Here is a 13830-nt window from a genome sequence, read left to right as displayed (position 1 = left end):
CTTGGGAGTGCAGAGTCTTAACCACTGTGCCACCAGGGAAGTCGTGCAGCTCTTTTTAAAGTAAGACATTTTATGGAGCCCACACCAGATTTCTTGTTTGGAAAGAGTAGGACTGTTGGTAACCCTAGCCCTATCTTTGTTTCAGATTAAAATCATTTGTTTCCTGTTTCCTTCATTTCTGAAAGTATGATCGTTGGACCACCTGCATTAGAATCACCTAGGATGTCTTTTTTATTTTATTTTTTTAAGCGATGCTTTTTTAAAGTGCAGATGCCTGGTACTACCTCCAGACCTACTAACCAGATTCTGTAGGGGTGGAACCCAGGAATCTGCATTTCATCAGTGTCCCCAGTTGATAATCCCTGGCATAGATAAAGAGGGCAGAGGAATGCTCACTGACAGACAGCATGGTTTTATCCATGCTGAGAGCTCACTAGGGCCATTTCATACAAGGGAGTCAGTCTGATAGATACATTAGCTACCTCCTTACTGAGTTGTCCTGTGCTCTAACCTGAGTAGACAACGAAAAGGGAAAAGTGCTTGATTCGTACTATTCAACATCTACTCCTATTAATGCTAAGTTATAATTTAACTGGTTGGCTAGAAAAAAATAAAGAAAAAAAATGGTCGGCTAGAATCAAAAAGTCAGATAACAGGTGTAGGCGAGGATATGGAGAAATCAAAACCCTCATGTACTACTGGTGGGAAAGTAAGATGGTGCAGCCACTTCGGAAAACAGTCTGGCAGTTCCTCAAACAATTAAACATAGAGTGACCATATGACCCACTAGTAATTCTACTCCTAGGTATATACCCAAGAGAAATGAAAAGATAATTTACATGGTAACCATTTCTTCATCACTGACATTTACACAAAAGCACCATTTAAACTATTCATTACTCTTGTAAAATATCAATTAACAACACTATCTACTACCTTCCTCACTTTCTTAAATTCTAGAAAACATTTTTTTCAGTGTTAGCCAAAAAACATAGATATTATGATATGGCTCTCATATCGTTAATATGGCTCTCTCAAACAGCACTTTCATAAAATCTGTACCGAACTAAACAACCTAGGTCTATTCTACAACAAGACGAGGCTCCTCTGTGAGACTTAAAACCTTTCATTATATTATATCCCATTTCTCTCTAATCTGTAGGCCCAGTTTAAGCAAGTTAAGCATGGAGGAGAAATCCCAGGCAATTGTCTCCCCTCCCCCAAACACTGTGCTTTCACACTGCCACCCTATCATTCCACTTAGCCATCTTCCTGACAATCTTAACAACTAAAGATGCCTTGTGTTAATCAGTAATCTTACCTGTCAAATTCAACAGGGCCACGGGCTGCCTGCCTCTTACTACCTTATCATCAATTGAGGGTGTGATATTCCTAGTCTGCCTTTTCCACTTGAGCACCCAGCCTCCGCTCAGCAACCCCTGGATAGTGAACAAGAAGGCCTCAACCCCAACCAGCCCTAAAAATATGACCTGAACCTATCCCAGTAAGGGTCCAGTTGACACAATTTCTTCTAGCAATTGGTAGCTTCTCAAACATGAGGGTATGGCATCAGAATCTCAAAAGGTAAGCAAGGGGAACAGGAAAGATACCATAAAACATCTTTCTTTGGTCTAAGTTGACCTCAAGCCTGATATGACTTCTTATTCTTCTCCTTCTCTGCCAATAGTCCGATACTATTTCCTTTCCAGTTTCTCCATCTTTCAGATGAAGTAGGCTGCTCCAGGATAGCCTGGGAAATTAGACATCCAACAGTGGAATTATCCAGCATCTTTTCCTTACTAAATAGCAACTGTGAAAATAGGATAGGATATCCTACATTATAGGATATCTTTGGGGAAGGTGGACACTTACAGCATGAAGGTATTGCCCTTTGAGATACAAGCAACAAATACCTTGGTTTATAAGGCAGGGACATCTCACAAGACCATCACCCATGCAGGCCTCTGTGCTACGTCACTCCTGGAGCTGGATCAGGACTGAGGCCCAGCTGGCCCAGTCTCAAGTCCACGAGAGCCCAGGAAGGTCAGGCTGGCAAGAGCCCTCCTTTCCATCCCCCACCTGCTCCCCCAGGCATCATTTAGATGCCATTTCTTAGATCTGTGCACAAATATCTATCCTTCTCCTTATTCCTCCTTCCCTCACCAGTCATCTCCATGAGCTAAATGACACTCTAAAAGGGATATCTCAGGTAAACCAAATTTCAGTTTTTCCTGTTTCACTTCATTATTCCTTCAATATCTATCATGCCTTATCAAAGTGGATATATTTTCCCAATCATGATCTGATATTATATACTCACTACTCACTCTGGAACTGGCCAGTTAAAGACACTATGTGTCACTGTCCCACAGAAGGTATCCTCATGACTAGTGCAAAATAGAAAGACACCCCATCCTCAAACACTTCACTTCCATCTGTTGAAAAACATCACTAATTTTACTTTACAGATGATAAAACTAAGGCTAAGACATTAATGGCTAATATACCATGTTCCCTTTTTTGCCCAGAACTAATTAGAAAGTTCACATTATAATTACATGCAAAGGAAAGAAGTAGGTTTGTACACTCAGGCACACTATGCCAGGCTTCATGTAGCCAAATATTCAAGAACCTGCCGTAATTATAGACTGTGCTAGGCTTAGTCAGCTTTTTTCCCCTCAAAATAATTGTCCTCTTTGGGAAAGTTTGTTAAACTAAAACTGCCAGTTTATGCAACAATAAAACGAGGACACCACAAATTCTGAGACATGTTGACAACAAAATGAAATGCGTGTAGGCACAAACTTGAGACACAGAGTCAGACAGACAAAACCAAGGGCAGTGGTATTCTTCTAGAAACTAAGGTCTCTTTATATTCTGTCTTGCTCATGGAACAGCTTTGAGAACAGTCTCTTTTTCCTAAGCAATTCAGTAGGTACTATAACTCTTATGAAGGGGAAACACAAAGGTTTATGTTCAGTATAAGAAAGTCTGTGTACAGCTGTAGTATATAAATTTTCCAACCGTTTAGAATCAACCACAAAATACCAGCCTTGAAGGTTTGCGGCAAATGACAGCAGGATCACATCCAATTAGGACGAATAAAAAAAAATTTTTTTTTTAAGAGGTAGAGTCTCTAGAAAAACCAGTCACTAGGGATGGGCAGGCCAGTGCATGGATTGGTTCCACCCTGGAAGCCCATAAATCATTGACAGTCCACCGACCCAGAAACCAGAGGTTCCTTAGCTTCAAGTATCTCAGGGAGTCCCTCCAACTGAGCTCACATGTTTACTGATTCCTGGAGCTACCTCAAGGGGAAAAAATTTATTTCTCTAACTTAGTAAGCTTTGATAAGTTTATTCACACAAGTCCGTGTAAAGTTATACGCTGCTTCCTTGTTTTCATGGGGAGACAGGGGTGAAGCAGGGTAGAAAGAGGAGACAAATTTGACTTAGACTTCAGTTCTGCTGAAGGGCATGACAGGTAGAAGCAGGCAGCTCTATTTCACGAGTTCTAAGACTGGCTTTTTTGAAAAGGTTTGGCATACTGCAGCTTTGTCATGAGGAGATCCATATTTCCTAAATAATTAACCCACATTAAGGGGATTAGAAGTCTGGACACCCTAGGTAGGAGGTAGGAAGAACCCTTTTCTACAGGGGGTCCGAAGTCTTTTTTTTCTAATTATTCTCATGTGGTCTTCTAAAGGCATTTCACCCACAACTGAGGTTAGTGATTTCTCCCAATGTGACAACATGGTACCTTAAGTCCAGCTGAGACTGGACACTGAACAATCTCATTCCTTACACGTTAGATGGCCCCTTGGCAAGAAATACTGCTATCTTTACGTGAGACTGCTGCAAAGAGTCACTGCTTCCTCTCAGCTCTGATTTCTTTTCAGCAAGGCCTCAGTCATAAGTGGCTCCTTCTGCTAGTTTAAAAACCTGTTCTCAGGGGTCCAGTAAATGGGCAAATGAAAGGAACCACCACCACCTAATAAAATTCTTACAGGAACATTAGCTTTTAATTTGTTTAAAACCTGTTATCAAACATTCCATTTTTAACATTAGTCTTCCGATGTTATTACAAATTCCCCAACAGCCCATTTGAATTCATGTGTATTAATAACCCTGTCATGCAGGCAAAGCAGTTCCAAGAAAGCCACACTAAAAGCACATGTAACACACAGCATAAAAGTGATCTATTCTGCAGTGAATTTTATTGAATTCAAAGGGGGCATTCCTTTATGAAAAATAAAAAACTCAGGGTGCACAAGCATGCATTGTGAGACAAACCAGTGCTGAGGCCTGCTCAGATCAAACCAGAGCAGACACCAGTTCATACAACAGCCCACATGAAGGTGTTTTTATTCAATACAAACAGACAGCAACAGTGGCAACAGAATGAGGCCATAAACGCACTGGGACATTTTGTGAGTTCTGGATAGGCTCTGAACAGTCTATCATTCTTTTCTTTCCAGCCAAGTAAACAACAGAACTCATCCGTTAAAGTAGAAACTTTAAAGCTCTTAATCCAGTTGGCAATGACTACAATAGAGGACCTTTTTTTCTCGATAGCTGCTTCCCCACTTCAGAGTTGTCTAGCAGGTTTCAACGTAAGAGGAGGGGTCATCTGGCTGGCTGCCCTGTGCATTGCTGACAGGGACAGGTGTAATGTGTGTTGCGCTCAGGCTGCCGGGCCTCCTGGCTGTACCTTGGGCCTGAGGACGCTGAGACTCAGCCACCTGAGGATAAAAGGGACCTACCAGCCAGTGGAGGGGTGTGTTGTTAACAAGATAATCCATCACATCATCTAAAGACTCCTTCATTTTCTGCAGCTGCCCCTTGCTGGAAGCGAGGAGGCCGTCAGACACTTCCTTAAAGGAGGCAACGTTGCGAAACACGGAGTAGATGTCACCAGCCATCACCCCCAAGTGGTTGGCCTGATCTTGGATGTTCTGTGGTAACCCTTGGATGTTGGACAGGAGGGTGTGGCATGTGGTCTGGAGCTGCTGAGTCAGGTTTCGGGCAATAGCAAGAGTACGTGACTCTATGTGCTGCAAATAAGACAAGTTTAAGAGTTAGCAGTGGATCCAACAGTCCTATGTATGAATTAGTTCACTTATAGTCAGCTGGTTATACATCCACCATGCATGTGGATTCTTTAACTTTTTAAAATCCGCATAACAACCCTGCGTGAAGTAGTATTATTTCACATTTCATAAACATGAACGTAAGCTTAGAGTTGAAATAACATGCCCCAGTTAACAGCTGGAGTGTGGATTTGATCTAGTGCCTGAGTCTTCAAAGTTCATGGTCTTAAGCTGAAGAAACCTAACAGGGGAGACCGGACAGAAGGAAAATACACTCCATATTAGTAGGGCAACTTAGATATTCTCTCCTCAAGTGAGATATGATATGAACAAACAGTTAATATTGATTTCAAGGGCAAATGCATACTAGCTTTTGGAATGCAAAGGACCATGTTCTAGGGCTACAATATGCTATATCTTCTGTCTGGAACATTCGTCCCCTTATTGCCTTTTCACCTAGTTTATTCACCCCTTAGGTCTCAGCTTACCCCTCATCTCTTCCAGCAAACCATCTGACTCACCCATCCTCACTCCAAGGTTGAGTTAGTACCCTTCCTATGTAGTATTCTCATAGCAACTATATTTATGCTATCAAAAAACCACTATGACCGTAAAGATGCCTATATTCACTTAGTCTATAGCCATTGTAAGGGCAATGCTCGTGTTTCTCAATTAGTTGTATCCTGATAGGGACAATATGCCTATCTGTAAATTGTTAGATAAAGTTGCACATTTTTGCTTTTCGGTCACATAACAGGCAACCTATGTATACTGTATTGTTCAAACTTTTGATAGAGTATTCTAAGAGGAATGATAAGAAACTTATTAGTAAGTTTCTAATAAGAAGTTTTAATAGTAAGAACGTCTTCAGAAGCTGTAGTGGATGACTCTGTCCCAGTTGTCTCACCTCAGCACAGTGGGACTCATCTGTATCGTCATATCCGATGCTTCTCTTCCACTCCAGCCAGGACAGATAGAGCTTATCCTGAGCACCCTGAATTTTCTGGTTGGCATTATGCACATTCTTCCTGGCAAATTCAATCTAGAACACGTTGAAAGAAGACAAAGGAACAAACTAGTCAGACCTTCTTGTTAGCCTGTTCTCAGATCCATGATGTAAATCAGCCAACATCAGCTCTTACAGAAATTCTTGGTTTTTAAGGAGACCTATCCCTGATAGCATTGTTATTTGTTACCAATATGTGTAAGTCAACCAAGCAGTCATAGTACTTATTGCCTCTTATTTAATTATTAAACCACTGTCTCCAATTTACCTCCAGTTTAACATAGGCAAGGCAACTGAAATTCAATACGTGTAAAATATAAAATTACAAAAGAGAAAGGAACTCGAACTTCCTCTTCCCTGTTGCCAGCCACCTACTTCCCCTTCCAAGAATAAACTAGTTTCTAATGGCCATACAATACATACTGTTCTGTAACTTGGCAATCCTTAATGGCTACACAGTAGTCTTTTGTGATGTATCAATGTAATCAGTCCCCTGTTAGTTGATGTGCACTGCTTATACTCTTTTGCAATTCTGAGCAAATATACTTATCTGTAAGATAGGTTTCTAGAAGGAAAGCTGCTCCAGGCATAGGTGTGTCTGTAACTTTCCTATAAGAGCCCCTTGAATCCTCTGGAAGTACAAAAACACAAGTACTGCTCTTTCTCTACACCATCGCCCACAGCATCTAACTTTGCCAGTGCCATCGGACAAAACCGGAATCAGTCATTTGACCCCTCAGAGTAAGATTAACGCCACTTCATATATTGATATTTCAGCTATTTATACTTTCTTTTTTCTGCGAGTTTTCTGGATACTCTTTGCCCATTTTTCTATTGGATTGTTCATATGGTAAGATTAAAATTCTTGCATTTCATGATATGTCTACTCCCAATCCTCGAGATAAATGAACTCACTTCAGATACCTTTAAAGGAAGTTGTACTCACCAGGTTGACAGTGGAATGGAGCTGAGAAATGGTCTCTAGGCTTTTCTGCTTAGCTTCTTTAACCCTGCTGAGGGCCTGCTGGTAGGCCCATGAGCGGAGCTTGGTGGACAGGGATCCCAGTCTGATATAATAACTTGGCTTCTGAACAGGATCAAAGCCTTCCACTTTTTTGGCTTCTTTTTCTGAAGTTACATAGAAGTGACCAAAAAAAAAAAAAAAAAGAGTCCAGGATCACAGCTCTAAGTGACAAGGCCTGGAATCTAACCTGGATCTTGACTTTGTTGATTCCCCTCACCCATCTAGCAATCATGCACCCCTCTTCCCAAGATGCCTCATGTCTGCTGCTGGGCTTAGCAGCCCAGAACACATCCCTATATGTGACACATGTCACCTACACAGGTCTCTTCCCACTAGAGCTTCTTACCTGGCACAGAGTGAGCACTAAATCTTTAATGATTCTATACAGCAGCCCATTAAGGACAATCCATTTATAGAAAGTATTTCTCTAGGCTAATTTCTCCCGAAGTTTCAAGACTTACTACGTACAACTCAGTGTGAAACTTAAGAGTGCCTTAAGAAGGAAAACTATAGGGACAGAAAGATTAGTGGTTGCTCAGACAGTGGGGGTGGGGGGGGGATGGAGACTGACTGCCAACAGGCATGAAGGATCTTTTATCTTTGGGGGGTGATAGAAATTGTATAACTGGATGATGATGGTTATGTAACTGTAAATTTAGAATGAAAAAAAGGTGAATTTTTTTGGTATATAAAAGTATATCTCAATAAAGCTGTTTAGAAAGATTGCTTTAAGATATAAAACATTGGGAGTTCCCTGGTGGCCTAGTGGTTAGGATTCTGGGCTTCCACTGCCATGGCCCGGGCTCAATCCCTGGTCGGGGAACAGAGATCCCACAAGCTGCATGGCACAGACCAAAAAAAAAAAAAAAAAAAGTAAAACATTATTTCAAGAAAAAAATCCAATTACCTAGTTCATCCTTGGTGAGAGGGAGGTACTGGTCTACCAGCAGCTCTGATTTGGTGAGTGCATTTTCTACTCCACTGCTCACCAGCTGCATCATCCGACTTCCTAGGACTATGTTAATGCCGCCACTGACCACGGACTTGGTCTTCTCCACACTGCCAGTCACTGTTCCTTTGGTCTTGTCCACCACCCCAGTGATTGTGTTGGCCACAGAATCCTTGGCCCCAGTCATAGTAGTCGTCACAGCATCTTTTGCCCCAGTCATAGCTCCTTTGGCATTGGCCACAACCTACAGGGAAAAAGGCAGATCATTTGGCTGGTGAGAAGCATAAAAACCTAGTTAAGTTCTTAACTAAGATAGCATAGTTGAAGAGTTAAAGAATGAATCTGGTCCTTTTACTTTCTAGTTGTAGGTCTTAGACAAGTCACTGAGAGTTGATGAGCCTCAATTTCCTTATCAGGTATAAGTACCCTACTTGCAACCACTCAAGGGTTGTTGGAGGACCAAATGAGGGAAACAGATAAAAAATCTGTCAATTTGTCAAGTTTTTTTTCTTAATTTATTTATTTATTTTTAAAATTTATTTTATTTTTGGCTGCGTTGGGTCTTCGTTGCTGCACGCGGGCTTTCTCTAGTTGCGGCAAACGGGGGCTACTCTTCGTTGCAGTGCACGGGCTTCTCACTGCGGTGGCTTCTCTTGTTGCAGAGCACGGGCTCTAGCCACATGGGCTTCAGTAGTTGTGGCGCACGAGCTCAGCAGTTGTGGCGCACGGGCTTAGTTGGTCCACAGCATGTGGAATCTTCCCGGACGAGGGCTTGAACCCATGTCCCCTGCATTGGCAGGTGGATTCTTAACCACTGTGCCACCAGGGAAGCCCAAGGTTTTTTTGGTTTTTGTTTTACACTAGATGAACCTATAGTAATTAAGGCACAAGGAGTACTCTAGAGAAAATGGCATTTTCCACACTGACATGCTTATACTGAGCCCCTCATGCATGCCTATAAGTATAGATATAGGTATCATGCACACCTGGCCCTATGCACACAGCCCCAAGCCAAAACACAGGTAGAGGTGTCAGTTCTCCATACTAGATGTGCTCTCAGGTACCAAGTGAGAAGAGGCTCTATTTATCACCTCTGCATTTATCCAGTACCACATGGGAATCAGTGATTTGAGAAAGCCATTTCACCTACAGAGATGAAGCCACAAATTTAATAGAGATCAGACTACAGGTATTCTAGCCCAAAGGTGGATAGCTCATCTCTGCTTCTTAAGACAACCTGACAACAGTTCAGGAGGTAACGGAGTGATCATTACTCTTTCAAAAATATATCCAAGGTTGAGGGGACAAACAAGTATTACCTGTTTATGGTCTGCACAGCCTGTGTTAAACAGATAAAACTTAAAAATGGCAGGTGGCAAGTCCCAGCACGCTTGTCCCAAGCTCACCTGGTTTGTCGGCTGATTCAGAATAGGCAGTTTCTCCTCAATCCTGTCTAGCCCCTTACAGGCATAGGTATTGGCAACGGCAACTAGAAGAATCACAAACGATGAAAATGTTAACGGTCTGGGTAAGAGTGAATATATATCTTGAGCCTTCATTCTTACTACAAAAAAACAGCAAAAATGTTCATTTTAATTTACCATGCAATACTTTGCCTGGTTTCTCTAGTTCAGAAAGAAGATTCTTGCCAGGTTTCTGGCAACTTTCTTCTACTGACAGGGAAATAAGGATATGGGTGTGGGAAGGGTGGGGGGAGCAGCAAGCAGAGGCAGTGACAGGCCAAGTAGGATGCTGGCCAAGAAGCCTCTTACTCATCAACTGTCCCCTAAGGTTAATGCCAGGAGAAGCCAGGCTTCACCTGAACCCTCATTCAGGGAACGAGGTATATGAAAACTCTCAAAATTAGCATCTCCATGCTAGTTTAATCCTCACCTACACTTAATTCAGTAGGTGGCAGTGTACTTTGGGTTATCACCAGGAAACAGTATGCTAACAGCACCCTGGATCTCCCTAAAAAGACCTGGATTTTAGTCCAAGCTCCCCCCACCCCCCAGCAATGACCAAGCCTAGAACTACTACTATACTCATTTGGGAAGTAGCAGAGTTGGAAAACTGATCTCTAAAAGGTTTCTTATAATCCTAAAAGTCCACGACATAACCACTTGGGGGAATGATTTAAACCCTTATTCAAAAGTAGTTCATAATATGGAGAAACTGAAGATTCCACTCCTAGGTATATACCCGAGAGAATTCAGAACATATGTGCACACAAAAACGTGGGCACAAGTGTTCACAGTAGCATTCATTATTCATAATAGGCATAAAGTAGAAGCAACCCAAACATCAACTGATGAATAAAATATGATATATCCATGCAATAAAATATTAAATTATTCCATATTAAAAAGGAATGAAATACTGATATGACGCTACAATTTGGATGAACCTTGGAAACATTATGCTAAGTGAAAACTAGCCAGTCACAAAAGACCACGTATTTTATGATTCAATTTACATTACACGTCCAGGATGTGCAAATCTATGAAGACAGAAAGTAGATTACTAGTTGCCTAAGGTGGGGGGAGGGGGACGGGGAGTGACTGTGAATGAGTATAAGTGTACAATTCACAGGCATTCACAATACTGTTCATTCACAATATTGTGCAACCATTACCACTATCATTTTCAGGACTTTTTCATCACCCCAAACAGAAAGTGGTATGAGGTTTCTTTCCGGGGTGATGAAAATGTTCTAAAATTGATTATGGTGATGCCTACACAACTCTGTGAATATATTAAAAGCCACTGAATTGTACGCTGATGTTATTTATTTTTTTTTCTTAAAGCAGTTCACATATACTGTGTAGTCTCAAGGAAGTCAGCTATTTCAGTTCACTCACTCTTTCCCCATATGACCTCACTTGCCAACACAGAAGCAACTCCGGGGGATTTTTTTTTGTAATATCATAACATCTGCCACTGTTATGAAGCAGGCCTTCTATAACATTGAGGGTCACCTGGCAGTTTCTCGGGAAAGGCAGCATGTGTCTCAGGAAAGGCTGAGGATTCCTGATGCGTGCTTAAGGCATAACACTGGCATTCACCATATTCAAGCCAGCTTCCGGGCTCACTCCTGATGGGTACATAGGACTAAATTTTGAGGGGGAAATCAAAACTCACTTTGTGGCTCTAGCTTTTGGATGATTGGCAGAGCACTCGTCACGGCCACCGAGGTGATGGTCTTCACGCCCTTCTCTGCCATCTCACACACAGACTTCAAGTAGGGATACTGATCCTTCGTATTGATGTAAGCCGAGGAGACGAGGTCATATGTGGAGCTCACCAAGGGTAGGTTGGCCACCCTTGTCACCACACTCTGCAACCAAGGAGGAGGGAGAGCTTAACTTCCAAAACACACTGGGGAGGGAAAGGAATCAAGAAACTGCTATTTATAAATCATACCGGCTGTGGTTCAACTGCAACAGATGCCATTTTTCTTCTGGAGAAAGAAATCTGCAGAAGAGAAACTTGGTTCAGGACACTGTAATAAGACTCCCAGATTCATTCTCCACTCGAAGCAAATGCTAATTTCAAGTAGAGCAAAATTCAAGTTTAGTCTGCATTTCTTCCCACCCTCTGGCTCTGAGCTCTCCTCTGGGCAAACTGAAAGAAGGTTTTTAAAGCTCACGTGTACAAGTCACCCACTTAAAATGTTCAATTCGTTTTCCCCACCAGAACATTAGAGATGCCTTTTGAAGATAAATATGTGTCCACAAAAATGCTAACCAACTTAAAACCCATGGTAAAACTAAAGAGATATTCCAAGTAGAAGACATCTTGTACAGTCAGGACGATCAAGACGGAGCACTTTGGTGGGGGGCGGTGGTTACTCCTTCTTTGTCAAAGAACTTAAACTAGTTCAGGGGACACTAAACACACGAGAAAGGAGGTGCTCCGCGGAAGTGAGAAACTTTTCCGGACGCTTTAAAATGTCAATTTAGGGTCCCCAACGACCCACAGCCACACAAAACAGCCTCACTGCTAAGCAGCAGAGCTGGAAAGTTAAGAACCCACCACTTCGGAGCCAATCAGTTCACCCTCCGGCCAAGGGTCCCACTTTTACAAGAAATGAAAACCACGCTAAAGGCGGAAATCAGACGCCAGCACCAATAGCCCGTCTGTCACTGCGTACCCCCACAAAATTCTGTTTCAAGACGATTTTCTCACGCGTTTCCTTTTAAATAACGTCCTTTCGGGACGACTGGAAACTGTTACCCGCAACCAAGCCAAGAAGCTACAACCGCACTAAAGCAGCGGGCAGAAAAGCAGCCTGAATCAAGGAACAAAAGCGAGGTTGCAAAGCGCAGGCCCAGGAGACAGCCCCTTCCCAGCCGGGTCCCGGAAACCGCCACGAGGCCGCCAGCGTCCAGCCTGGAGCCCGCGGGGGGCCGAGCCGCGATGGACCGGGACCGCAGAGGTGACGCGTACCCACCGGCTGGCAGCAGCCCAGAGTCCAGGATCCAGCGGGTCCGCGTGGCGTTCACAAGGCCCGGCCCGCGAGCGCCGGGCTATATACCCCGCCCCCCCCCCCGCCCCCGCGCCCGCCCCCGCGCCACGTGACTGGCGGCTCCCTGACACCCGACCACCAGAAGCCGGGCCGAGTCCCGCCACTTCCCCCAACTGCAGGGCCGCCTCCAGGTGTGGGGGCCCCTTTCGGGGTGGGCGTGGCGGGGGGGGCCCTGCCTGGGTCAGGGGTGCTGGGGTTCCCCCGACAAAAATGCGGCCGGCGCCCACGCTGGATTTGTAGTTTTGCAAAAGGCAATGGAGGAGTCGCGCGGACAGACGAACAGTAACTAACCTGTTGATTTCCACCAGTCCTCAGAATAGAATTGTCTTTGAAAATGGAAGCAGTGACGTCTGGACTGTTACTTATAACAACTTCTTAAGTTTTGTGAAATTCTAAATGATGACGGACGTGTAGAGATGGCTGTTTTGCTGTTCTTTTGACTTTAAAGTCAGTTCCTCAAACATCGGTCTGATTTAAGGCTGAATCGGAATTTCCAAAACAGGGAATTTTTTTTGAGAATACCGTTTGTTGGTTTTGTTTGTTGGTTTGTTTCAGCGAGACTTAAACCCAAATCACTCCGGGATGATAGCTGCCTATGATTACTATGCAAGATGGCATTTTTTTTTTTTTTAAGAAACAAATCAACGTCTGGGTCCCAGTTTCTTCTTGTGTAAAATTCAGGATTTGAACCAGAGTATGTGAGCAAACAAATTGTGCAACTGCCCCATCCCGGGTAGGAGCTCTGTGGACCGCTCCCTGAGTGAGTGGCCTGGGATCTGATGACATCGCCGAGGGCCTCGGCCTCCCTTCTCCCTCTCAGGGAAGGTAAACAAGAAAGCACAGGTGGGAGGTGCGAGGGGGAACTGGCGCCGGGTCCTCGGCCTCCGGAATTGGGAGCAAGCGGAGGCAGGGAGGACGCAGGAACCTGGCGGCGGGCTTTGTCAAGCTACAGAGTTTGAACTGTGGGAAACCCTCAAAGGCATTTACCTTAATTACGTAACTAGTGTTGCATGCACAGAGATCCTGTGCATATTCAGAGCTCCAAACCGACCCATTAAAAAATGTATCCTTTACACACGACGGAAGACATCTGGAGGCCCCCAGCAAGAAAAACCAAATATTGCGTCTTCCCGCCCCGCCTACACACACCAGGTCATTCAAAACAAAATGCAGTACTTCCATAAAATAACTGTTAGGAAGTCCAAAAATTTATGGGTTTTTTTCTCCTATGTTG

General features: G+C 43.5%; 1 protein-coding gene across 3 annotated transcripts; it reads right to left on the bottom strand.

The window, feature by feature from the left end:
• Positions 1–4197: 4197 nt before the first annotated feature.
• Positions 4198–12625, bottom strand: PLIN2 (perilipin 2). Of its 3 annotated transcripts, none has more exons than XM_004276102.3 (8): positions 12522–12624; positions 11492–11542; positions 11210–11405; positions 9475–9557; positions 8027–8312; positions 7042–7223; positions 5997–6131; positions 4198–5053 (listed from the first exon to the last, which is right to left on the bottom strand). In XM_004276102.3, the coding sequence occupies exons 2-8, from the start codon at positions 11519–11521 to the stop codon at positions 4598–4600; spliced, it is 1368 nt and encodes a 455-aa protein (XP_004276150.1). In that variant the 5' UTR covers positions 11522–11542; positions 12522–12624; the 3' UTR covers positions 4198–4597. The 3 variants fall into 3 exon arrangements, with proteins under 3 accessions (XP_004276150.1, XP_049567025.1, XP_033295613.1); XM_033439722.2 differs by lacking the exon at positions 4198–5053 and adding an exon at positions 5060–5330 and having other exon boundaries at positions 12522–12625; XM_049711068.1 differs by lacking the exon at positions 12522–12624 and having other exon boundaries at positions 11492–11543.
• Between the last annotated feature and the right edge of the window lie 1205 nt (positions 12626–13830).

The sequence above is a fragment of the Orcinus orca genome, chromosome 6 (genome assembly GCF_937001465.1).
Source record: "Orcinus orca chromosome 6, mOrcOrc1.1, whole genome shotgun sequence".
Classification (NCBI taxonomy): Eukaryota; Metazoa; Chordata; class Mammalia; order Artiodactyla; family Delphinidae; genus Orcinus; species Orcinus orca.
Note: the sequence above shows the minus strand (reverse complement) of the source record. Positions and strands in the feature narration are given on the sequence as shown.

Coding starts and splice junctions, on each gene's coding strand:
- PLIN2 (XM_004276102.3), bottom strand. CDS start 11,521: ATGGCATCTGTTGCAGTTGAACCACAGCCG. Junction 7,224..8,026: donor TCTCACCAAGGATGAACTAG/GTAATTGGATTT, acceptor ATGTAACTTCAG/AAAAAGAAGCCAAAAAAGTG. Junction 6,132..7,041: donor TCCATTCCACTGTCAACCTG/GTGAGTACAACT, acceptor AACGTGTTCTAG/ATTGAATTTGCCAGGAAGAA.